The sequence below is a fragment of the Neophocaena asiaeorientalis genome, unplaced genomic scaffold, assembly GCF_003031525.2.
Source record: "Neophocaena asiaeorientalis asiaeorientalis breed wild unplaced genomic scaffold, Neophocaena_asiaeorientalis_V1.1 scaffold371, whole genome shotgun sequence".
Taxonomy (NCBI): Eukaryota; Metazoa; Chordata; class Mammalia; order Artiodactyla; family Phocoenidae; genus Neophocaena; species Neophocaena asiaeorientalis.
This window is the reverse complement of record NW_020172369.1, coordinates 239,667-266,878: the sequence shown is the minus strand read 5'-3', so window position 1 is coordinate 266,878 and position 27,212 is coordinate 239,667. Positions and strand designations below refer to the sequence as shown.

Here is a 27,212-nt window from a genome sequence, read left to right as displayed (position 1 = left end):
AACGGGAGAGGCCACAGCAGTGAGAGGCCTGCGTACCACAAAAAAAAAAAAAAAAAAAAAATTTTTAGTAATTTCAGGAGAACAACAGCAGAGAATTAAACCAAGCACAGGCCCTTCTAAGTGTGGAATCCTGTGTGACTATACAAATCGTACATCCATGAAACTGGCTGATTGAAAAATATGCACATATACAATACACAAATAAATCTACACATACAACATATCCACATATACACAAAAAATGTAGCTAACTTTATGCATTGGGGTCTAGTCACCTGTGAAAGTGAGAAAAGTTTGCATAAAGGAGGCCTGAAGAATGACCCCATTTGTACGTGAACAGGAGGCACATCCAGCAGAGAGAGCAGAAACACAGGCTTAACCAGTATGGCTGTTGGGTTGCCGATGCCGCCTGACATCGGCAAAAGTGGTGTCTGAGGGTTAACGATGTTAAGGTAATGGATGCCACAGAAAGTATAATATTGATACATCAGGGCCAAGGTGGACAGGTTCTATCCTTTGCTTTGCCAACTTTCTGGCTAGGCAGCAATCAACCACCAGGGGGCATGATTGATCCCAGCAACCTGTTTTCCAAAGTATTGCTCCTTCCCCAGCAATTGTTTAGTAAAAGACTTAAGGCTGTCCCATAACCTGGAGAGATTGAAATCCATTGTGGTACTTATCCAGATAACCACTGCCTTAGTTGTATTTTATTTTGTCTCATTTATTTTGTTTTTTTTTAATTAAAAATGAGGCACGTGTGTAGATTTTTTTAAGCGTTTTTATTTAAAAATTTATTTAGTGCTTACTACAAGCCAGCAATTTTATAATCACTTTACATGTATTAAATTTATTTAATTCTCACAACAATCCTATGAGATGGCTTTTTAGAAATACAGAACAGAGGTTTTCTAAGTAAAGAGTATATTCCAGTACCCATTTCCCAAAGCCCAGAGGCAAACACTTATGTTTTATGCATGCCTTTCCAAATTTCTTTCTATTTGAAAAAAAATTTTATGTGTATGCATACGTTTATATCTAAACCAATAAATATAAATACACATAGTTGGTTTTTTATTTTAGAACAGTGAGATTATACTATGTATTGCCTACAATTTGTCTTTTTTATGTGATCTATTAAGATTTTTCTACATAAGTGTATATAGATCTAACTTATTTTAAAGCATATATTGTATCGCATTGTGTTGGATGTACCAAGATTTATTTAGTCATCCCCCTTTTGTCCATATAGTTTATTTCTTTGCTATTTCAAGTAATGCTACAACAGACATCATTGTATGTATATATTTGCTTTCTCATGCCAGAATTTCCTTACGTTGGATTCCCAGAAGTGAAACTGCTTTGTCAACAGCTGTGCAAGTTCTAGATTTTGATAGATATTAGCAGATTGCTCTCTCATGCTCCAACAATGTATGAAAATTTTGCTCCTCTACCCTGTCCTCTCAGCTGTTTCTTTTTTTCTTTCCTCATTGGAAGAAATAAGATTCTCCAAAAATTTTTGTGACTGATATTTTGAATATAATAAAGATGAGATTTACCAGTCACTGTTCTTGACTAGGTGGAGAACAAGCTATTATAGACACAGCATGTTTAACTGCCTAATGAGCAAGAAGTATCACTCCATTGGTGTTTTCCTATGAATTTCTGTAATATTTACATACAGTGCTAGAGAAGGGGCGACACTGGAGCAATCTCACTAATGTTATTCTCCTCAGTAGAAAAGTATAGAAAAAGCAAGGAATAAGCAGCTATGACCTCTAGAAAAAAATGCCAGGTATCTTCTTGATTCTGTTTACTCAGGGAATATCAGAATTAACATATTTGTCTGAACATAGAGAAAAATGTATTCATCAATTGAAAAAAATCATCAGTGTGTGTCCCTGTTCTCTGCAAGTATGGTTCAGGCCTCAGTACAAAAATTGTACTGAACAAAGTCCTTATCTTTAAGGATTCTATAAGTAATAAATATAGGTAGGAATTATCTGTAAATAATTACACTTGAACATGTAAAATCACTTACCCAAGAACAATTGATTAGTGGCAAAATTAGTGCAGGAATCCAGGTCTTAGATCTTTAGACATATAATAACTATTTGTGAATGGATGAGCTAACTGTTGCTCATGTTCACCATTGCTACTGCCAATGTATATTAAAAATTAATTTCACACCAAGATAAATATAAATACAGAAATTTAGAGAGAAAAAGAAAGATATCACTTCTAGCTAGAGACAGTTTAAAAGCTTAAAATGAATATTTGAATATTGGCCTTAAAGGATGGGAAAGATCTCAGCTTTTAGCAATTGGTGGGGAAGGGATGCTTTATCCATATAGAGAAGAGTAGGAACAAAGACACTGATAGAGAAAAGGACAAATAAGCTTGAAGAATTTTTAATCCAAACAAATGCGTTAGACCAAGATTGTAGAGAATCTTAAGTACTGGAGAAAAGAGTTTTCTAAAGATTCCAGAGCTACCAAGGGTTTGGGAAATGCATAGTGATAAACATTTTTGTTCTAAATGTGCTGTTACAGCAATGCTGACTTCTTAGTAGTTTCTCAGTATTTTATTTTCCTGGAAGGAAAAAAAAATGAGTGTGACAGCAAAATTAATTGCTTTTAAAAATGGTTTTAATTTTCACTTCCTCTATTTAAAAAATGGGAAATTTCAGGGAAGTAAGAAATGTTAACCAAAATGTCAGATTTCAAGAGGGAGCAGTGTGTTTATGGGGATATTCTAAATCTCAACAGTCTATTAGCAAATCAGACTAACTGTCAGGGCTGCCCCATCTGAGTATATGGGATTAGCATTGGATTGAATAAATCTGGGGTATATCAGAAATGTTTATCAATACAATCAAGGAAAACTTTCATTTGAAAATTAACACATGGGAAAATAATTTCCACATGGCCCTGTTGTCCATGTGACAGTAAATAACTAGTGGGCTTGTTAAGGGTGGATCAGTACCTTTCACTGAGGAGTTTCACTCAGAATGAAATAACTTAAATACACCTAATGTATTTCACACACACCCCTATACTTTCCATGAACAATTACTCTTGATCGTGCATTTTTAAATTTTTTATTTATTTATTTTTTTGCGGTACGCGGACCTCTCACTGCTGTGGCCTCTCCCGCTGCGGAGCACAGGCTCTGGACACGCAGGCTCAGCGGCCATGGCTCACAGGCCCAGCCGCTCCGCGGCATGTGGGATCTTCCCGGGCGGGGGCACGAACGCATGTCCCCTGCATCGGCAGGCAGACTCTCAACCACTGCGCCACCAGGGAAGCCCTTGATCGTGCATTTTATGTCCCTGATCTTGTATTTTCCATATGTACAAGTGTGACCTAGAATCGTATCACAGTCCTGCTTGCCTAAAACAGCATCATTATCACTGAGAACACTATATTATATGTTGCATAGAAAAGGATGCTGATTCAGCCACTTAGGTAGAAGGAACCAGTCTTGACATCAGGGTGTGGCTCACATGATGAAGCCAAACCTTAGTCACAGTGCTTTGAGATGATGAATCTCTTGTCATCTCCAAATTCGCCAAGTTGTTTCCTATCCAGTCGTGCCCGAAAGGAGAATTCAGACTGAGTCATGAAGAGCTTCCATCTTAACAAAGGGGTTCAGGCCTTTTTATACATAAAAGCAGCTATCATTTATGATGAGTTAACCAGCATTGTTTTGAGATTAATCATTACATTTCCAAAGAGAAAACATTAAATTTTTTTAAATTTATTTACTTTATTTATTTTTTGGCTGCATTAGGTCTTCGTTGCTGCACGCAGGCTTTCTCTAGTTGTGGTGAGCAGGGGATCCTCTTCATTGCAGTGCACGGGCTACTCATTGCGGTGGCTTCTCTTGTTGCAGAGCACAGGCCCTAGGTGCACAGGCTTCAGTAGTTGTGGCACGTGGGCTCAGTAATTGTGGCTCATGGGCTCTAGAGCGCAGGCTCAGTAGTTGTGGCTCACGGGCTTAGTTGCTCCGTTGCATTTGTGATCTTCCAGGACCAGGGCTTGAACCCATGTTCCCTGCATTGGCAGGCGGATTCCCAACCACTGCGCCACCAGGGAAGCCAACATTAAATATTTTGAAGCTCAGATATCTTAAAGGAAACATCATATAAAATAATGGCCACACAAGGATAATTCTAGGATTATAAGATGTAGAACAGGATGGTAACAGATTTTATGAAAGGTATAAATCTAGACCTGAGGGTGAGTATCCCAACAGGTATTATGATTTATGGTCTTGTGGATGTTCTGTCTTCCAAATGACTACCACTCAGCTTCTTGTCTCCATGCCATACCCCATACCAGGAGTTAAACCCTTCTTTTTTTTTTTTTTTTGGTGGTACGCGGGCCTCTCACTGTATGCGCGAGCTCAGCGGCCATGGCTCACGGGTGCAGCTGCGCGGCATGTGGGATCTTCCAGGACTGGGGCACGAACCCGTGTCCCCTGCGTCGGCAGGTGGACTCTCAACCACTGCGCGACCAGGGAAGCCCTTTTTTTTTTTTTTTTTTAATTAGTTTATTTTATTTATCTTTGGCTGCATTGGGTCTTCATTGCCGCACGCAGGCTTTCTCTAGTTGCGGCGAGCGGGGGCTCCTCTTCGTTGCGGTGCGCGGGCTTCTCATTGCAGTGGCTTCTCTCGTTGGGGAGCATGGGTTCTAGGTGCACGGGCTTCAGTAGTTGTTGCACACGGGCTCAGTAATTGTGGCTCGCGGGCTCTAGAGCGCAGGCTCAGTAGTTGTGGCACACGGGCTTAGTTGCTCCGTGGCATGTGGGCTCTTCCCAGACCAGGGATCGAACCCGTATCCACTGCATTGGCAGGAGGACTCTTAACCACTGCGCCACCAGGGAAGTCCCTAAACCCTTATCTTCTAAGAGCAATAGGTAAATTTAGAAAGGATTCTGTTAACTAGAACTAAGTGTAAAAGTGCAGAGATGTAGAAATCTCAGACTTGATGAAAGAGTATGAACATTGCAATTTTTTTACTCTAAAGATTATGTATGTGGCATATAATTTTCTCCTCCTCTTCCTCCAAGGTCTGGTTTATAGAGAATTAACTTCCTCTAAGGATGTATGACCCTTCTTCTTTGCAGGAGGCACTGCAGTAATGCTTTCATATGTATGACTAATCCTGGTGCCAACCATTCAAGTTGAATAAATATTTCCATTTAAGATGAGGAAATGAAGCTCTTGTTAAACTGGTTTTTAAGTAACAGAGCTGGGCTTAGAATTAGGCTTATCTGTTTCAAAGCTTGGGCTCCTTTTACTGTGACAATTTATGATTCCAAACTGTTTTCATATGTGTGATTTGATTTAATTTACACAGCAACCACGTGAAGATAATGGTATTCTACCCTTTCCCACCCCCTTGATGCCAAGCTTCTTAAAAAGGATAGTCTCTACTGCTATATTCTCACTTATTTATTCAACCCACTCCAGTCTTATTTTCTACCCCACCAGGCCCTCGAAACCACTCTAGTTGCTAAGTCTAATGGATATATTTTCAGCTTTTTCATAACTCACCACAGTAGATGTCCTCATCCTATGGGTTCTGTGATGACACTTTCTCTTTGGGCTCCTTTAACCATCCTGGCCTTTCTTCATTCTTCTTACAAAGTCTTCTTCTCGCCCTTTAAAAGTTTTTGGGGTCTGTTCTATTCTCTCTTCTAAAATATATACTTTCTTTTTAATGCTATCATTCACATCAATAGCCAGAGAAGTAATCAGATACCAACGAATGAAGGGCCTTGAATTCAATTATGAGAAACTTGTGTTTCATTCTAAAGGCAGAAGGAAGCCATTGAGAGATTTTTAGGAATAAGAGTAGTGAGGTTGCTGATAAAGATAGAGATTCCAGAAGAAGGAGGAAGATTAGGGGCAATAAGATTTTTGAGATAGTGTGACTGAGGTGCCTATGAGAAAATCAGTAGTCATATTCACAGAAAGGAAGTGAAAGAATATGGATCTGAGGCTGGAGAAAGAGGTTTTGCCTGGAGCTGAAGATTTGCAAATAGTATATTTCTATGTGGTAGAAGGAAGTGTGGCCATGGATAAGGTTTTTGAAGTGGGACCTACTGAGTGAGAATAATACTCTGATGGAATCCTTGCTTAGTAGGTATGTGTATATTTCTTTGTTCTTAGCTGAGAATGCCTACAATAAAAACCACACTGGTAAATACCCCACCTAATGCCCATATCTTGGTTTCTAATACCATTCTCCCATAAAGGGAATCAGTGTTCCTTGGAGAAAAAGCTAATTTTAGGACTGGGGCAAGAAATATATAAGATGAACTTAAACTGTCTTGGAATGCCAGAATATGAGGACATGAAAAATGAAACAAACAAAACAAAAAACCTGCAATGGTTGGGTATGTTAAAGGAGCACATAGGAGCCAACTGCAAGAGCTCTTAGTGGCTAAAGTTGGAACAATTTGAGCAACAAAATAAAGGAAGTTGTACTGAATTATCACCCCAAATAAAAATAAATGTAAAATAAATATTTATGAGACCATCCTGGTCTAAATAAATGATTGGATAACTTAATAAATGAGGGAGAAGAGACAAATCTCCCTTGTAGAATAATTTGTGTAGATGCTCCATCCTCAAGGAGGGGAACCATATTCCCTACTTCTTAAGGGTAGGCTGTACACAGTGACTTCTTCCAAAGAGTACAATGTGGAAAGAGGGGGCAGTACCTTCGCAGTGTGGAGACATCTGGCAAACACTGCCTCAGCCAGGTGATCAAGATCAGCACAAACAGTCATAAACTATGCTAATAGTATGTACCCTTGATATGATGGGATGCAAATGGCTTCTTCTGCTTAGCTTGTGGAAGTGCAGAAGTAGTCTGCAGGGGTGACTGGGGGTTGGGGGGGTGAGGTGGGCACAGAGCCCTTCTCCAAGCTTCTGGATTTCAAGCTTCCAGTTCTTCCCACTACATCCTTTAAGATTAAGACTCCTCCAACTCCATTCTCTCCCTCACTCCTGGGACTCAAAATACACAGCAGCAATGAGTCCCAGGAGGAGAGGAGAAAAGGGGAAAGGCTGAAAATGTATTCAAAGAAACAGTAATTAAAAATTTTCCAAATTTGGCAAAACACAAACCTACTGATTCAAGAAGCTGAGTGAACCCCAAACAAGAACAACCCAATGAAATCCAAGCCACGACACATCATAGTCAAACTTCTGAAAGATAAAGACAAAAATGCCTGAAAGCTGTGACACTTGTGGGGGAAAAGCAACGTGAACAACTGTGGATTTCTCATTAGAAACTATTACGTTCAGAAGGAAGGGGTGTAACTTTTTTTTTTTTTTTTTTTTGCGGTACGCGGGCCTCTCACTGTTGTGGCGTCTCCTGTTGTGGAGCACAGGCTCCGGACGTTCAGGCTCAACGGCCATGGCTCACAGGCCCAGCCGCTCTGCGGTATGTGGGATCTTCCCAGACCGGGGCACGAACCCGCATCCCCTGCATCTGCAGGCGGACTCTCAACCACTGTGCCACCAGGGAAGCCTGGTGTAACATTTTTTTAATGCCAAAAGGAAAGAGATGTCCACTCCAAATTCTATACACAATGAAGATATCTTTCAAGAATGAAGGACAACTCAAAACAGTCTCAGCTGAATGAAAACTAAGAATTTGTAGCCCATAGACCTACCCTAAAATAATGGCTGAACAAAGTTCTTGAAACAGAAAAGAAATGATAAAAGAAGGAGTCTGAAACAACAGGAAAAGAACAATAAAAAAGGAGGAAAATATGGGTAAATACGATAGACTTTCTCCTCTTGATTTTGTAAATTATATTTGACAGTTGAAGCAAAAATTAATACTTGTCTGATGTGGTCCTTTCTGTATGCAGAGGAAATATTTAAGATAATTCTATTATAAATAGGGAAGGTAAGGAGATTTTAAAAGAGGTTTATACACTTCACTAAAAGTTGTACAGCCACTCTGGAAAACAGTTTGTCAGTTTCTTAAAAAACTAAACATACCCTTACCACGCAACTCAAATTGCACTTCTAGGCATTTATCTGAGATAAATTAAAATTTATTTCCATGTAAAAACTGACACAAGTTTCCATAACAGTTTTTATTTATAATAGCCAAAAACTGGGGGAAAAAACCCCAAAACTAAATGCCTTAAATAGGTGAGTGGTTAAACAAACAAGTATACACATACTGTGGAATACTACTCACCAATAAAGGGACAAATTATTTACATGCAACAACTTGTATGTATTATATGTGTCTCGAGGGAATTAAACTGAATTAAAACAGCCAGTCTCAAAATGTCACATAATATACAATTCCTGTTAAATATTATTCACAAAATGGCAAAGTTACAGAAAGAACAGATTAGTATTTGCCAGAGGTTAGGAGATAGTGGGTGGGAAGAGAAGGATGTGACTGTGAAGGGGGTAGCACATTGGAGATCTTTGGATGATACAATAGTTCCTTACCTTGACTGTGGTGGTGGTTACACAAATAGGCACATGGGATAAACTAACACAGAACTACACACACACAGAGTACCAGTGTCACTTGTCTAATTCTAATGTTTCACTACAGCTATATAGATGTAACCCCTGGTGGAAACTGGGTGAAGAGTACATAGGACCTCTCTGTATTATTTTTGCAACTTCCTGTCAACCTAATTATTTCAAGATAAAAAGCTTTAAAAATGTATGCCATGCTGGTGTGCCCACATAGTAGTAATCATAATAATAACTCATAAAATTTCTTCTAACATTTGAAGCCTGTGATCACAGGAAATGAAAAATTAATATTCAATTATATGTACATAGAGTTATAGAGAGCCATAAAAGACTTTCAATATAAAGACATAAATGCCATATTAGGGTAAAATTTCATCAGAGAATTGGAATAGAAATAACATTTCCAGAAAAAAAAATAAGGAACAACATAATTTCCTTCTGTTTATGTATTTGTAATTGAATAGTGGCAGTGTCTTAGTGAGCTCGGGTTTCTGTAACAAAATGGTATAGACTGGGTGACTTGAACAACAGGAATTGACTTCTTACAGTTTTGGAGGCATGGAAGTCCAAAATCAGGGTGCCATCCAATTTGGTTCCCCAGGGAAGGCTCTCTTCCTCACGTGTAGACAACTGCCTTCTCATTATGTCCTCACGTAGCAGAGGGAGAGAGAACAAGCTCTCTGGTGTCTATTCCTATAAGGACACTAATCCCATCATATAGGTCCCACGCTCATGGCCTCACTTAAACCTAATTAATAGCCCCAAAGGCCCCATCTCCATATACCATCACATTGGGGGTTAGGGCTTCAGCATGAATTTTAGGGGAACGAAAATCTGTCTTTAGCAAGTGGGTATTCAGATACTTCATTGGATAATTTAATTGGACTGATTTAACAGGTTCATTTTAAATACTGATATTCACAATATACCAGAAATATTTTTGCAGTATTTAAACTTATAATAAAAGTTTTTGTTTGTTTGTTTTTGCGGTATGCGTGCCTCTCACTGTTGTGGCCTCTCCCGTTGCGGAGCACAGGCTCCAGATGCGCAGGCTCAGCGGCCATGGCTCATGGGCCCAGCTGCTCCGCGGCATGTGGGATCTTCCCAGACCGGGGCACGAACCCGCGTCCCCTGCATCGGCAGGCGGACTCTCAACCACTGCGCCACCAGGGAAGCCCACCTCAGTTTCTTATGTGTAAAGTGGTGGTAATAATGGTCCTTAGAGCACTGACTTGTGGGGAGGCTTGAATGGGAACATGCATGTAATGCATATAAGGTACTGCATGTATGTAATGTAATGTAGTGTAATGCATGTAATGCCTGGCACATAGCAACAACCTCAAGAAGCATTGGCATTTTTAAAAATTATTATTTTTACAACCTAAAATTTTTGAAATAGAGTCATTTACTCTTACAATTTAAGGTGACTTCATGATTTTCACAGGTGCCAATATCAAAGTTACAGAAGAAAATATTTAGAAGGGGCTAGAAGTGAAGATGTTTGTCTAGACCATGAGTGGGAGAAAAATTAACCCAATAGAGTGGGCACTAGTTTTGGCTCTGTTGCTACTAATAAGCACAGTTATTTAAAACATGAGGAGTTTGAGCACCCAGATGTCTTTAAACTCAAACATTACTCAAGCAACGCCAGTAGAGATTTCTTTCCTAACCACTGGAGGCAGGGCCCTAGGGTTCTATCAAGATTATACTCTGGAAAGAGCAAGCTGTCTTCTGGGCACATTATCCCCCCGCCATCCCAAACAGCCAATAATAATTATATACCTGGTGCCTATGTGACAGAGATGAGGGAGGGACAGGAAAGATACCCCTCTCCCCTGACATGGGCCAAATCCTGAGTCTCATTTCATTTTCTGAACAAAACTATGAGAACTGCTACTGTTGTCCCATCTTAGAAACAAGGCCACTTAAATGAGTTGAAATAAAACAATTCAATCTCCATAGCCCTTTCTCTTTGCAATAGAGGGCCTAGCCTCTCTATTAACTTTTAAAAAAATAAAGCACTCCAGACACACATGTGCACACATACACATGTGCACATCCCCACACACACTGTACAGGCATAGGCTTGAGTGTTACGTGTGGGCTAAATTCTCACAGCATTGACTTTGGTTGCCCCTATCAGCGTTGGTCTCATAGTCCTCTGCACATTGGGAATGTTGGCGGCTCATATGCTGTTACATTACAGCGGTGTTGTGGGGGAACAATTAAACATCTGGAGTCTGCTAAGGATTATTAAGTGCTGGCAATTCCCCTCTCAGGTAATAGCTTTTGAGCCATAAGGGGACAGTTAAATAAGCACTTCCATTTTAATATCATTTTCAAAAGATAAAAAAGGTTCTAAAATTCCATAATGCCCAAATTTGGTACTGCTGTTTGGGGGAGTGAAGAAACTTTATAGTCATGTGCTTTTTATAAAGGGATAATTGCCTTCTTCTAAACTTCTTTAGGTAAAAATTTTATTGGGGTACATTGCAGAAGCTCAATTGCAACGCAGGAGATTCTTGTCCTGCTGGAAATGCATTCTTGCACAGGAAGTCAGTAACCCTTGCCGCCAGACTCCAGTGACAGGGCTTCTAAGTGGCCAGGTTCATTTTCATCCAGTGAAAGGTGTTCTTTTCAAGCCTAAATTGTGCAGTGGTTGAGTCCCATCACTGCCAAACATGGAGGACCTTGTCTCATCGCTTCGCTGTCCCTTCCGTCTTCTGAGCCGCCACCTCAGCCTCTTGGCCGCCTCTTTCCCCTCAGCTCTTAAATGTGTTCTCTTCTCTCCCACCTTAAAAAACAAAAGAAACCCCAAAAAACACCCAAACTGAAAGTCCAAAGCTCCTCTGGCCCCCGGGTCTCCATACAGTTGCCTTCCCCTGCTTTATAGTTTAAACTCTTTTAAAAAACAAAACAATTAAACAAACCAAAACCCTCTGTACTTCCCACTCATTTTAAACACACAGTGGTCAGGTTTCTGGCTTCTCCCCTTTCCCTTCCACAAGCAAACTCCACTGAACATGTTTTGTGGTGCCAGATGACCTCTTAGTGGCTGCATCCTGAGAACACCTTGCTTCAATGTCTACCCTGACTTTCCTGTGGCCTTTAACCTCTTCCTAGAATTCTCTTCCCTGGTTTTCTTCCTACCATCTGGTTATTCCTTCTCAGGTTCTATCAAGGTCCTTAAATGTTGGGGTTCCCCAGAGTTCTCAGGACAGAACTCTTGACATACACTCTAGAATGTGGTCTCAAGCATTCCCAAGACAAATGCTTCCACCTTTAAACTAGCACCCCCTGCCCATGCTCCCTAAATGTCTCTGGTCCACAGCTGTCTCTTCAGGACTTAGACGTCCGAGGCCTATCTGCTCCTGGGCATCTAAACTCATTCGGTCCAAAACATCAGCTCCCACTACAAGCCGTTCTTCCTCCAGTGCTCTCATCTCAATAAATGGCTCCAGCTTCTAACTGTTAAACCTACAAACCTATGTGTCATCCTTGACAACTAAACAGCATAATCTGAGCATTAAGAGAAAAGTTTCAGAAGCAGGCTGTCTGAGTTTGATTCTCAGCCCTCTTCATTTGTTAGCTGTGTCGTTATGGGTGAGATTTTTACCTGTCTGGGCTGCCAGTTCCTCATCTATAAAACGGAGGTAATAATAGTACCTATCATCATCACAGTGTAATTATCATGATTAAATAAAATAACTTTTGTAAAGCACTTTACTATATAAGTGTTGGCTTACTTCTTATCCTGTCTTAATGCATATTCTATCTACATAGATCATAATTTCCCCTGTCCTTGATGTATTCAGCATCTCCCATTGCCCTCAATCCAAATTCCTCATCTTGTCTTTCAGGACCCTGCATGTTCAGACTGGGCCCCACCTCCAGTGCTCAGCAGGCAAAAGAACGTCCTTGTTCCTGGCCCTCTTGTCTCTGGGGCTTTTCACATGCTCTCCCTTCTGCCTGGAAGCACTCTCTCCCAGCCACCGCTTTTGCCTGGACAGCTCCTACTCATTCTGCAAGTTGCAGCCTGAATGTCACTCCTTAGGAATTCTGATCCCAGACTGGTTTAGTGCCCAGCTCTGAATCCCCACACCACCCTGTAATCTCCTTTATGCAGACTGTATGCTGCACTGCAATGTACCAGTGCCTCCCTTAAGCTGTATTTTCTGTGAAGGAAGCGACTATGTCTCTCTTACTTCTTGACCTCATTGCTTGGAATATCCTGGGTAGAGCTTATATTGAATAGAGAAATCACGTAAAGTGTGAACCTATGGGCTCTTGGGGTTCTGGGAGGGGAAAAGGCTAGAAAGTTGACTATCTGCTCTCATAGGAGGAAAAAAAACCAGAATACTTTAATTTTTAATATATAAAACATTTTAATATTAAAATTACTAAATATTTTTATTTATATTTAAATATTTAAAACTTTGAATACTCAACAATGGGCTTCATCAAACATTTAAATAGTCAGTTTCTGAAGTATAATGAAACCCTTTAGGTCTGTGCTTCTCAACTTTTTAAGCCCATAGTCCATTATGAGAAACCAAACAATTTAACACCCTCACTACTGTCTGCCCCACCCACCACATTTGGCATTTACTGTGTAAGGGTCATCTTCTGTGTGGTCCCACCAGTCAGGTGTTATAACTGTGAACATGGTTTTTTAAACTATGGTACCCTCTGAGAGTCAGATATTTTACCTCACCTACATCTCTCAAAACCCAGAGTTTAAAATAAAAGGAGATATATATTTCCTTAACGAAAGCGTGTGTGCCTGAAATGGGGGGGGGGGGGGGTTTTGGTTTTTGTTTTTTACCTGAGGGATGCTTCTTATTCTCATGCAACTGTTTTCCTAACGATTGAGCCCTCTTCTACACCAGGTGCAGTTACATGATAGATAATGTGATTCTACTGATGAACGGTGCATTGCAAAAAAAATCTGTGAAAGAAATTCTGGTGAAGTGCCACCCGTTGGGCCGTTTCACAGAAATGGAAGCTGTCAACATTGCAGAGACACCTTCTGATCTCTTTAATGCCATTCTGGTTGAAACACCATTAGGTATGAATGCATAAATAATTGCACAGCTGCTTGTGTATGTTATCACAGTATTAGAAAATGCACTTTCAATTCACAGTTTTCTCCATGAATATAGTGTCATACTATACAGATTTCTAGAAGTGAAATGGACATTAAAGAATCATCTGGTCCAGCTCCCTCATTTTTCAGATCAAGACAATGAAGTATACCAGATCACATGCAAACCATTTGTAGCTGAGAAGGAGCTAGGGCTCATCTCCCAACCTCCAAACCCCTGTACTTTGTTCCTGACCATAGCAAATAAATAATAGAACTTATAATTTTTCAAAAAATTAATTTTCTAGCTGGGTTTTGTATGTTTAGTTCCTTATCTTTTCATTTTAAATTTCTGTCTTAATAAGGCTGCATATAGGAAACATTTTGTTTTAGGAAATTTAAGAATGCCATTTTTCTGAGATGCTCAGGAGTGTCTGTCTAATGACCTGAAGCAATGATGAAATAAGTAATAATTTCATTATAATTTGGCACTGACAACAGTTGTAGCATTTACAATACTAATGGGATAATTTTATACAGTTATTGTCAGGAAACCTGGATTATAGTTATTCACTGTTGATCATTCATCAAAATAGTTGCTGTTAAAACAAATTTTAAAAAGAAAAAAATTACATCTTTATTAAGTGTCCAGTGCTAATGGAGCAAAGCATGGCAGAAAGAGGGTGAGTCTGAAAGCAGATATCCCTAAGCATTACAGGCTCTGCCCACCACCAACCAGGTGACTTGGAACAATTCATTTCACTCCAGTTTCCTCATTTTAAAAACAATAATATCTTACTATAACAGAGTTTTGAAAACTAAGACGGTTTTAATACAACTCAATGATTGGCACATAGTAAGGTTGCAAATGGTAAATATTACTGTTATCTAAAGGTGAGTGTCAGGGGGGCTTCAAAAAGTAAACCATAAAGTGAGTAGTTCTAGGTTGTGAGGACTAAATAAGTTCAAGTATATCCAGTGTTTAGTGACAGCTTGCACAGAGCAAATGCTTCCTAAGTAATCACCCTTCTTGTCACCATCACTGTTAGCCTCACCGAGTCTGTGGATTGCCACTCTACAGTGTCCTAGTTAGGGGTGGGCAGAGGGTGGTGCGTTCAGGAGACATTTTCTACAGTTTATAATCATGTTTTGATTAATTTATTTTGTACAATAATTTCTGCTTTCAGCTCCATTCTTTCAAGACTGTATGTCTGAAAATACTCTAGACGAACTGAATATTGAAATACTGCGCAATAAACTGTACAAGGTAACTTTTTCCAAATATTATGTTCTTCTTTATTACATAATGCATCATAACCAGAGTTCTTTATTAAATGTTACTTGCCTGTTAGCCAGCTGCTGAATTATGAAGCTAGGCATACTGGGGACAAAGCTCTTTTAGTCCTGGCCTGTCTTATAGCTTAAATACATGTATGTCAACTTCTCCCAGCCAGCAAGATCCTTGAGAGGATCCCATGCTTCTCTGTATCTTCAACTCTTTACATGGTGCCTGGAACATAAAAGATGTCAATTGGATGGATGGATGGATGGATGGATGGATGGATGGATGGATGGATGGATGATGGGTAGGTGGATAGATGAGTGTGGTGAACCATATGAATCCATTTCAAAAGAACCAGCATACATAGTGAACCTTGTATTATGTATGTCCAGCTCTGTCCTCAATCCTGTTACCAGAGTCCCTGAATTTCACAGTTAATCTGTCCACACAATTTTAATCTACTGACAGTGTGCAGCGTACCAAGATGTCCATCTGTGGACACAACATCATAGGCACCACTTTGTATAATCTGACCAGCTGTCTGTCTGGACTATGCTGCCGCCATCTGAGTCACTCTGTGTAATAAGGGCTGAGCAAAATATATCCATTTTCACTCACACCACTACAGCATCTTTGGACACTATCATAGAGTACCTGAATGAATATATATATATATATATATTCATATATGTATACATTGCCATGCTGTATATCTAGCTTCTTATGCTGAAACATGTGGGCCTCTCAAAAGCATTGCATTGCAGCAGTTTTCCTTTTTATATAAATACTTATGGGCTTAGAGGAAGCATCCCTGAAATATAGCTAACGGAAGGTGCTGTTTTAAGCATTTATAGGCATTAGATCACTTAATCCACCCAGCAAAACTATGTGCCATCCCCACTCCTCAGGTGAGAAAACTGAAGCACGGAGAGGTAAATTTACTTGGCAGAAGTCAGTTAGCTAGTAAGTAACAGATTTGGGATTCAAACACAGGCTGCCTCTACAGCCTAGACTCTGCCTTTCCAGTGTATCTTCCATGCTCAATGCCATCCCAAATGTGTCTCCTGAGCACAAGGAGACATTACATATCAGCATAGGACCAAATCTAGACATTTGCAGAGCTCATAAGAGAGTTTGGCACTCTTGTTAGTATAGCAAGAATTAACAGTGAGAAATAATCCAAGAGGCATGCAAAAAAGTGCTTGTTGAGTAATTATAAGCTACGATAAGTACAGTTTTGTTCTTTTATGGAGTTCCTTTTTTAGGCTGTGCAATGTGCTTCAAGGTGAAAGTTCACACCAAATTTATTATAAAATATCTCCCTAGGGGAGAAGTAATTCCGTTTCCATTAAAGAGTTTAATAACCCATGGAAAGCTGATCTAGAAATTTCCAAAAGGAAAATATATTCATTTTCTTGCCTTATGATCTTTCTTCTTTTTAAGTCTTACATCGAGGCATTCTATAAATTCTGTAAGAATCATGGTGATGTCACAGCAGAAATTATGTGCCCCATTCTTGAGGTAAGAAAGAGTCCTTGAATTTTTTTATGTCAAATAATGTGCTTATACACTTTTTATTTATATAATCCTACCAATTTTTAAAATCTTAGAAGTTCTTTTATTTAGAAATAAAATAGCAGTATATTTTATTGTACATATATCATTTGATGTCTTCAGTTAAAAGAGGTATTTTCTTAGTTTTCTACATAGAAGAGTTACTTTGGAATTAGAAAAGAATGTTTTTGATAGAAGTTTGATCATGATTCACTTTGATGTAGTATGAAGAAAGCAGATTATAATTAGTTAAAAATTTAGTATGCTTTGGACAATTGGTGCACTATAGGTACTCATAATAATCACCAACTTCCCTCCCAAAATTGGGCAGCTGGGGACCCCCACAACTTGGTAACAAAGTCTACTGTGGGCATGGTTCCTTATAGAAATCCTAAAATAAAGGTTGCCCCAAACAACCATTGACCATCCCCGCTCTTGGCAAGAAGATTCTATGGGTAGTGATTCACAGTTGGCATGCCCACTTAAACTTCACGATGTGTCAGATGCCACCATTGGTTCCAATCTCTCTAAAAGAGAATAATTATATTCTCTTTAATTCATCTTTATCATCACAGATTTCATCTGTGCCCACAGGACCTCTTGCTTGCAATGTCAATCTGCACATGCATGAGGGACTCAGGCCAGAGATCAGAATGGTCTGAGGGGAATTCTGGACATAGTTTGCACTGAGTATTTGACATAGATCACTCTTGCTGGCTTCCTATTTCGCTTGGATCTTTAAAAAAAAAAAAAAAACATTCTGGGCCTAAAATGCTCTTGCTTTGCCCTGTGAAACAAAGTTTTATCTAAAGAATATCTTTAACCATTAGATTATCTGTTACAGTGGCTTCTACACTGGTGGGTAGATATTTAAGCTGTTCAGTGACTTCTGATTTCAAGAAAAGCCTGATAAGAACTACCCTTTGGGTATGAAGAGAAAAAAACCTGAAATAACCTCATCTGCATATATTTCAACCAAATGTTCTGAAACTGCATTTGATAAAATTAGCTCCCCTCAAATATCTAATTATTAACATCTTACAGTTAAAGATACTGTTAAAACTTTAAGGTCAAAGCAGTCCTTGAAGTCAGAACTCCTTGGAGAACTCCAAAAAATACTTTTTGTCTTTATCTATATTATACAGACAGTGCACATCGATAAATAACATTTTTTTTTCATGGCATGCTAATTGTCAGAAAGTGAGTTAGTCTCTTCCAGACATGCTGATAACATAACACAAGCAGCCTAGTGACTCTATGAAGCTCCTCCATTTCTTTTCATACATTTAACTACTAGCCACACTATAAAAAGCCACATTATCTCTGGCTCAAAAATGTAGTTTGGGGCTTCCCTGGTGGCGCAGTGGTTGAGAGCCTGCCTGCCGATGCAGGGGACACAGGTTCGTGCCCCGGTCTAGGATGATCTCACATGCCACGGAGCGGCTAGGCCCGTGAGCCATGGCCATTGAGTCTGCGCGTCTGGAGCCTGTGCTCCGCAACGGGAGAGGCCACAACAGCGAGAGGCCCGCGTACCGCAAAAAAAAAAAAAAAATGTAGTTTGTACATGGCATAATTCCTGTGGTTTAGAAATGGTTCATGTACTTTATACCTACAAAATATGTAGGAAAAGATGAATGTTAAAATTAATAACCTTCACATCTGTCAGAATGGCTATCACCAAAAGGAATACAAATAACAATTGTTGGCAAGGATGTGGAGAAAAGGGAACCCTGATACACTGTTGTTGGGAATGTAAATTGGTGCAGCCACTGTGGAAAATAGTATGGAGGTTTCTCAAAAAACGGAAAATAGAACTACCATATAAGCCAGCAATTCCATTACTGGGTATATAGCAAAAAGAAACAAAAATACTAATTTGAAAAGATACATGCACCCTGATGTGCATAGCAGTATTACTTACAATTGCCAAGGTATGGAAGTAACCTAAGTGTTCATCAACAGATGAATGGGTAAAGAAGATGTGTTACACATATACAATGGAATACTACTTGGCCATAAAAAAGGATGAAATTTTGCCATTTGCAGCAAGATGGATGGAATTGGAGGGCATTATGCTAAGTGAAATAAGACAGAGAAAGACAAATATTGTATGATATCACTTACATGTGGAATCTAAAAAATAGAACAAACCAGTGAATAAAACAAACGAACAAACAAAAAGCAGACTCACAGATATAGAGAACAAACTAGTGGTTACCAGTGGGGAGAGGGAGGGGGGCAGGGGTAATATAGGGGTAAGGGGGAAAAAAGGGTTATTCTGGGATTATATGAAATGTGAAACTTCAAAATTGTAAAGCACTTAGTATTTAAAGAATCTTTCATTCAATAAAAAAAGAAAAAATAATAATAACCTTACAGAGGTATACAATGGCACTATTAATAGCTAACACTTATTATATACCAGATACTATCCTAAGTGCTTTATATACACAAATTCACTTGGACTTCAAAATAGCACAATGAGATGGGTAGTTTAGTACCTTATTTTCAGAAGGGACAACTGAGGTGCAGAGAAGGCTAGTAAGTTGCCTGATGTCAAACAGCTAGCAAGTGTTAGTGTCAGGATTTGAATACAGGTAGTCTGGCTCCAGTTCTTATATGTTTATCTATGTTAAATTATGTCTACATCAAATTCACCTGCACAGTTCTTTTGTATAAAAACTGCTCTTCTGTGCTAATTCTTAAGCAAGATCATACTGCACGTGCTACAAAAATCAGAAGTAAATGAGAATTATGTCTTTGTAAATGTAAAAAGGATAGCACAGTATTAGCAGAATGCTTATCACCAGGAGGATTTGGTCAAAATACTCTATACCCTGTGTTCTCTTTGTCCCTTTCCTATACCCATGATACTACCTTATTAGATTAGATTTTTTTCAAGCTGTGTTAAAAATAAAAATCCATTTAACTATCTTTGTACATTTATATAAAAATATCAGTTATGTATGTTATGCAGTTATAACATTTCTAATGATATGATTGGAAGAGGCTTGTCAGTTTTATATAAATATACCAGATGATGTAATTACGTCCCCTTTTATTTGTGCAGCTATAGAGCACTTAGAGTTTCTGAAGTTCTTCCATATTCTCATTTGATCTCATTTGATAGGAGACTTTAAAAGACTGAATACAGTGGAAGAGGGCATTAACCTAGGCTTGCAGGTTAAAGTGTGACCTAATCACAGGACTGTAGCTTCATATTTAAAAAAAGAAATTTTTTATGGTCCAGACAAATGTGCTGCAGTATATTGTTTGCCTCTTATTCCTGCTCTCCTGACAGTCTGTAAGGTTAACGAAGCAGTGAAAAATAAGCACAGAATATGCTTGTTTCATCTCCCTCGGTCAGTACACATGCTAATAAGGCTCCCACCAGGGAGACCCTTCCTCCTGTAAGGAACTGGCCAGAATTTTTGACTCGATGAGCCCAACTCCATCATGAGCAATGGATAATGGTTTTGAATACATCAACACTGCATGGTTATCTTTTGCAGCAACAACAAAAAATAAGTTATGGTTTTAAAATGCGTGAGTGTTTGAAGGGTAGAGTGAAAGGAAAGACATCCGACGTACACTGTACCACACAGGCTGGCTGCCCTCTGAAAATGATACAGGGCTTACAGGAAACTAGTACCATCCCATCTACTGTCCTCCATAATCAGATGTCATAGCAAACTGTCTGCTTAGGGATGGTCAAAGACAGAATAGCTCCTTTACAATTCAAAAATTATAGTTCTTTTCACTAAGAGAATACACATACACACACACACACACACACACACACACACACACACACACACACAGCCTCTAGGCTAGAAGTAGTAGATAGTTATAATAAAAGGGAAATTAAACTATAATAAGGAGTCAAAGGAAATCATATTTAATTAGAGAGGAAAGAGAAGGGCTTCTTATGAAAAAGATTGCATTTGATGGAGCCCTCAAATGCAGGTAGGATTTCAACCTGGAGGGTCATGGGATGGAGTATGTGCTCTGTAGGCAAAGGGAACAAGTATTAACCAGGACGAGAAGTTGGAAAGTGTGTGGCGTGTTCAGTTAACCAGCTGCATCAGTCAAAGTCCTCTCTTCTTGGCATGGCTTGTGAAGCCTCTCCTATTCTCTTCCCAGCTACCTGTCCATCCTGCCTCTCCAGCTGCTTCCCCAGGGTTTGAGCTATGGCCATTCCTCCAATATGTCATGCTCTACTCCATGCAGCTGCCTCCTCTGCCTTGCATACCTGCAGTGCTGCCTACCTGGCCCTATTTCTCTCCTTATTATTCTAACGTTCTAGAACTAGAGAGGACGTTGAAGGTCATCTGGGACAATTGACTCCATTGCTGCTCCCCCTGCCCTATTATTTCAAGGTTTTTTTTATTGCCATGAAATCTCCCTCTTGCATTTCTTCTTTTATCCCTGGAAAGTCTGAAATTACTGACAGGACTGGATATATTCAGTAGCCGAGGCAGCTGCCTTTGCTTCCGAAATAAGCCCACCCCTCGCTTCTGGCGCACCCATAATTTCCATGAGAGCAATCAAAAGGATCAGAAGGAACCAACTCTCACTGTACTGATAGGAAACGCCTGTTCTAACAAAAGAGTTCCAGTAAAATCTGGTGCAAGTCTGGATTTGTTATTAATTAGTTAAAAAATAGTATTGTAGAGCAATTCATTTCAACTTTCGTGTGCATGTGAATAAGCTCGGAATCTTGTTAAAATGCAGATTCTGGTTTACTAGGTCTGGACTACGGTCTAAGATTCTGAACTTCTAACGAGCTTCCAGGTGATGTCAAAGCTACTAATCCTTGAAACACACCTTGGATAGCAACATTGTAGAGAATATTAGAGAATTCTTAAAATAGTAGAACCATAGTAGAACCGTGGACCATTCCATTGGATTTAGTAAACAGTTAAGATCTTCCTGTGTCAGGCACTGGATATTCAAAAATGAACAATCAACTAGAGAGACATGATCTCTCAAAGATTTTAGAGTGTGGTGGGGTGAAAGACACATGCACAGATTTTAAAATAATGTGGTAAATGCAGGTTGCTTTGGGTGGATGGAGAAGGCTTTCTTAGCCCAAGGCCATCATGGCAAACTCCCATGGTGGGCAGAGGAGGTGCCCGTGGAGGACAGACTGAGATGAAATGGTCAGAGTAGGTAGAAGGAAAACTAAGAGGAGTCCAAAGGAAGAGAAGGCAATCTCAAGAAGGACTCCGTGGTTAGATAAGACAGAGAGGCCTGACGGGCTGGGAGCTTGGGTGCCTAGTGGTGCTCAACTCAGAGAAGACAGGCCGGGAGTACATGTGACCCACTTGAGAGATCGTGTAGCCAAACCCACCATTTACAAATAAGGAAACTGAGGCCCTGAGAGGAAGATCACTTGTCCCGAGCCCTGTAATCCTTAGCTACAGACTTAAATTTATTGATATCTAACCTAGAACTTTAAAGAAGAAAAACAAAACCAGGAAAGTACAAACGAATTGTAAGTAGCACAGTTTCATTACGTAAAAATTCCTACTGACATCAACAATCAGAAAGGGATGTTTAACATGCATGACATGCACATTTTGTGCTAAACACTCTGCTAGGCCCTTCTATTTACATTACCTTGTTCTCTCTGAATCGACCCCAGCAAGTAGGTATTATTCCAATTATTATGGAAGACACATTTGACACTCTAGTGGCCTATGTGAGAGAAACACATGAGTAACTAATAACAGAGATCCTGGGAACTGAAGTTTAGTGGGAGGTCCTGGGCTCCTGGGCTGTTGTCACTGCTGTGTGATCCTTCTCTGGCAAGCAGAGTTACTCTGTTACAGGAAGAGACTACGGGAACATTAATAACACATGTCTGTATTATAATTAGACATAGATCAGGAAAGGAAAGCAAATCATTTTGGAAATGAATTTGTCTAGAGCGTTTAGTAGATGGCTCAATTTCACTGATTTTATGTCTTGCAAATTCAGTTTGAGGCAGACAGACGTGCTTTTATCATCACTCTTAACTCCTTTGGCACCGAGTTGAGCAAAGAGGACCGCGAGACCCTCTACCCGACCTGTGGCAAGCTCTATCCCGAGGGACTGCACCTGCTGGCCCAAGCAGAGGACTTCGAGCAAATGAAGAGAGTAGCGGACTATGGAGTATGTGTTTATCCCAGGTTCCCGAAATGTCTTGTGTGATTTCATCACCTGTACTTTAGAAGCACGCATATCACATTTACACTTCCTATCTATCTAAAACATTTATGTTTGTGCAATAGAAAGCAGTATCTCTTGCTGTAATGTCTCTCCCAAAGAAATACGCTGAGTTTCTAACCCAAGCTATTGGTGTTTTTTAAGGTCCCTGCCAAGCAAGTACTTGTTTAAATCTCCAAGGAACCGTCATTTGAGTCCTTTTTTGTTTTGAAGTGCTTGATAAAGCAAGTTCCCCAAGGGACTGGTGCAGTGTTCTGGAAATGTGAGCTCATGCCAGAGTTATGTAAAAGAGCCTGACCCAGCCATTCTTTCAAGTGCCCATTGGGCAAACAGTGTTAGGTACAGACTGTCTACTTGAAGGACAGCAGAAAATATGGACATATACCACTCCCTTTGCTCAGTGTCCAGGATTCGGAAAAGAAAGGAGGGCTGCTATGTCCTCTCCCACTCCAGCACCCAATTGCTCTTAGAGAGCCTAAAGCTTCTCAGCTCAAGGTCATAACCTCATCCCCTGGTACCGTTCCTTCTGACCTGCAGACAGTAACATACAGACCCTCCAGGTAGCTTTTCTAGAACTGGAATGACACCCCTCTTATCTTTGCCTAAGGATTTCCAAAACCCTCCAGGAAAGATAAGCCAGCAGACAATGCGCGAACCTTTGTGACATCTCTTGTGTCACTGCAAGAGGTTCTTTAGCATAATATTAAAGTTTGAGTTTCTCCCCAATTTCCACCCGTTCCTCACTTGAAATTCCATAATGAATTTTAATCAGTTTTCATCTCAAAGAACCCATGAAGCCATACTGATTAAACCACAAGCACTCCTTTAGCCTCTATAATGTGTCTAACTAGCCTTAAGAATCAAATGTGGAAATCAGCTCAGTGTACACTGAAAGTAGAACTGCTTTTGCCTCTTGCCTTGTAGGCCTGAACAAGCCAATAGGATGGAATGCCATCTGTACTCTCGTTGTTTGGATTTTTTGGTATTTCCTCAAGAAGCCAAAGATCCTACAAGAAAAGTTGAGGCCTTCTGAATAGATTTTCTAAGATGGGTGCACAGTTTCTATATTGCTGGAAAAAAATAGTTTTTATATTTATAAAAAATGAAAATTTGTTAAAAAAACAATTTCTTGTCTTTGTTTTTCAGGTATACAAGCCTTTGTTTGAGGCTGTAGGTGATGGCAGTGGGGGAAAGACATTGGAGGATGTGTTTTATGAGCATGAGGTATGATGTAAATGGAAATGCTGCTAGCTTATGCACTCTTTTTCTCATACTCTGGGTCTTAGTATTTCTTTTTTTTTTTTTAATTGGGTTTTCTTTTTACAGTTTTCTTTTTACAGTTGAGCAGGCCAATTGATTATATACATTCATAGTTTGAATGGGTATTAGTTAGTATCTCTGCCTTGGAGAGTCAAGGCACTGTGGTTCACATATGATGGCTTCTTGTGGGATTGTCATATCCAGACAGATGTTCACATAGCAAAGCTCTGGAAGTAAGGCAGCCATTCTGTAATTATCTAGAGAAACAAAGCTAGGATGTTCTCATGATCACATATTGACTGTCCCCAGGGGGCACACCCTGTTAAGGGCATCCCACTCGAATCCATCCCTTTTTCAAGAAGGATTTATCACTCCTGCGCACAATTAGAACACTTAGGAATTATTTGCATGGAAATCCATCCCGTCTAGATTATTCTCTTTCCCTGAAAATGCAAAAGAATACTTGATCCATTTATAGCCAATTCCTGAGCTACTGAAGTGTACAACAAGAGGACTTTGGGGAAGTGTAGCCAGGTAAAGTCCCCGAAATCTGGAGACTTTTTTCTAGTGTACTTTATTCATTTCCCTGAAACCACTGGTCCTTCCATCTCAGTCTGATTGGAACTAACAGAGAACCCTGAAATTCACCCACACTTTAGGGTTAAACTGGCTTGAGAAAGCAGTATGGGGGTCTTCCTGTAAGTCCTACTCTAGACATTTTCCAATGATTCTCTAGAAAGAAGTAAAAACAATGCAAGTATTCCCATATATTAGGGATGTTTTAAAATTCCACACTATTGCCCTTCTGCTGCAAAGACAGCTGTTAAAGGAGCTGCCCTTGCCAGGAAAAATGTGTGACGGTTTCTAAGAGCAGGGGCCCTCCCCTTCCTGACTGCTTTGAAAACTTGAGGTTTTCAGAATTACATGTGGGACTCAGTACCTCTTCTCCTTTTTTCTAAATGGAAAAGAATAAAGGAATTGTTCCATTTCAGACTGTACCCCAGTTAAAAAAATGTTTTTGAAAATTTTCTTTTACTGATCTGCCTTCTGCAGAAAAACATGATTCAACTGTATGTTAAGTTGCTGCAGAGCATCCTAAGGAAACTCATAATATCACCTGGTCCAAATTCCAGAGGCCTGTGACATTACCCTGAAAGGGAGCTCAATAGCCTAAAAACCACCTTAAAATTTAAAAAATTGTGGCCAAGGAAAAATACTTTATCTAAATGAGACCAGCCTACTAGCTAGAAGCCAAATAAATATCACTACAAAGTCACACACACACACACACACACTCCAAAGTCCTCCTAGGAATCTTGGTGCTAGCAGTGCTGCTGAGATTTGGAGCTTGTCTTATGATTTTACAAACTTACTTTTTACACTACTGTTGTCTGCCTTTCTCTGCAGAGTGACGCTCTCCCTTTAGACTTGCTGAATTTCCTACTGCTTTTCTTTCTTTGACACAATTTAGAAATTGTCTATTTAAATACAGATAAGCACTGCACAAATACAAACCAGTCTGTAGCTTAATATTATTTCATTAAAGTAGTATGTTCCAGAAGAGTTGATGGTCCATGTTTTTTTTTCCTTCCCCAGGTACAGATGAATGTGCTGGCATTCAACAGGCAATTCCACTATGGTGTGTTTTATGCGTATACCAAGCTGAAGGAACAAGAAATAAGAAATGTCGTGTGGATAGCCGAATGCATTTCACAAAGACATCGAACTAAAATTAACAGTTACATTCCAATCTTATAACCCAGTGAGGGGCCTGAAATGCATAAAATCATAAATGTTAAGAGGAAGTTACTGAGGGAAATAGGAGTCGTGTTATATTATCTAGATCACACTAAGCCACACTTCACTTCATGAATTGCAGACCGACTGGAAACGCAGCAAGCCAACCCTGAAACAAAGCATTTCTTTTTCTTCCAGAAGCCTTAAATCTTGCTTCCACATTTATGTCTCATTCTTCACCTTGCCTTAGACATTAATTTTAATTAACCCTATGGTACTTTTCCTATTCTTATTTTTGTTCTTTTAAAAATCAAATCTATTAAAAGTATTTTGCTTTCCCATGATTCTCCACAGGCCCAAATACTGAGTGTCTGCTTTATTTTTTAACTGTCCATCCCTTCCCTAGGTCCACAAAAATCCAGAGCTGTACATAGCCAACATGGACCACATATGGTGGAAAATACTGTATTTTTTTCTAATACACTTTGATCTGGTAGGCTTGGGAAAGCTACATAATTCCAAATCATATTCCATAGATGCAGGTAGTGTTAAATTTGTTATTAAGGCTACCACTTATAACTAATTTTCTCACAACTTTCTTTAAATAAAAGGTATACCTCTCTTTCTTGCAGTTTCTTCATACTTTGCCTGAGAAGAAAGTAACTCCATTAGTTGTATTTTATTCATTCAGAAGCATAAATCACAGGTTCGGTTTACAAGATATGGATTCTCTATAAAACTTCAGTAGAACTGGGTAGCAGAGAGCTACCCAGAAAAAGAAAAAGTGACAAACACTGCTCTAGTGCTTTCTTCAAAAATAAAAAATTCCTAAATAGAAAAATCTGTATTTGCTATAGTTTAAAAATTTTTTAAATATGCATATTTGAAAGTTCTTCAAGTGAGAATATTTACAGAGAATATACATATACTGGTAACTAGAATTAGGCACAAAGACCAAGAAGTAAATCAATTTTTCTGCAAAATTTCAGAAATTTTTTTGTAGAACATTTTCATAATTTTAGTGATAGGAATGTTTAAGCATAAGGAAAAACAGCGGCTCATACCGCCAGAAAGAAAGCCAAGTGCCTAGCCTCTCAGCTGTGTGAGAAGCCTAGGCCACACCCCAGTTCTGTTGGCAGGGGGGCTGCAGCTGGTGCAGGGCTCCGGTGCAGATCCATCAGCTGGACCCAGGGAGCCTGCTTCCCATGTATGGCCTCTGGTCTGGAAAACATCCTCCCTGACTTGTTCCTGCCCCTGCATGCAGCTGCTGTCTTCTACTCTGAGGCCTGGATGTCAGGAGACATCTACATTTTACATTTTCACCCATGGTGTCTACAGTGGGGGTGGGTAAGGATGGGGGTAAAATTCTGGGCTTCTTTAAGGGTTGAGAGCAAAGATGCTGATAGGAAAGAGGCAGCTTAGAGAAAGTTGATTCTCAGACTAAGCCCTTCCCACCCACCTCTTCATGACATGCGTGGGGGCCCTACATGTGCTACAAGGCCACAGGCTGATGATACTTCTCTTGTTCCCTCCATGTAAGCAATGAAGCCGCCAATCCC

The 27,212-nt window shown here is 39.6% G+C and overlaps 1 protein-coding gene across 3 annotated transcripts in view; it reads left to right on the top strand.

Moving 5' to 3' along the window:
* The window catches only part of ATP6V0D2 (ATPase H+ transporting V0 subunit d2), a 48,181-nt gene extending 21,904 nt beyond the window's left edge, over window positions 1-26,277 (top strand). For 2 of the 3 annotated variants that reach the window (XM_024731481.1, XM_024731495.1), the window contains exons 3-8: window positions 13,417-13,595; window positions 14,798-14,877; window positions 16,336-16,413; window positions 22,429-22,602; window positions 23,803-23,880; window positions 25,513-26,277. In XM_024731481.1, the coding sequence (XP_024587249.1) occupies window positions 13,417-13,595; window positions 14,798-14,877; window positions 16,336-16,413; window positions 22,429-22,602; window positions 23,803-23,880; window positions 25,513-25,674 (751 nt within the window). In that variant the 3' untranslated portion in view covers window positions 25,675-26,277. The remainder of the gene's footprint in view (window positions 1-13,416; window positions 13,596-14,797; window positions 14,878-16,335; window positions 16,414-22,428; window positions 22,603-23,802; window positions 23,881-25,512) is intronic. The other variant, XM_024731488.1, reaches the window with a different exon arrangement.
* The last annotated feature ends 935 nt before the right edge of the window (window positions 26,278-27,212 follow it).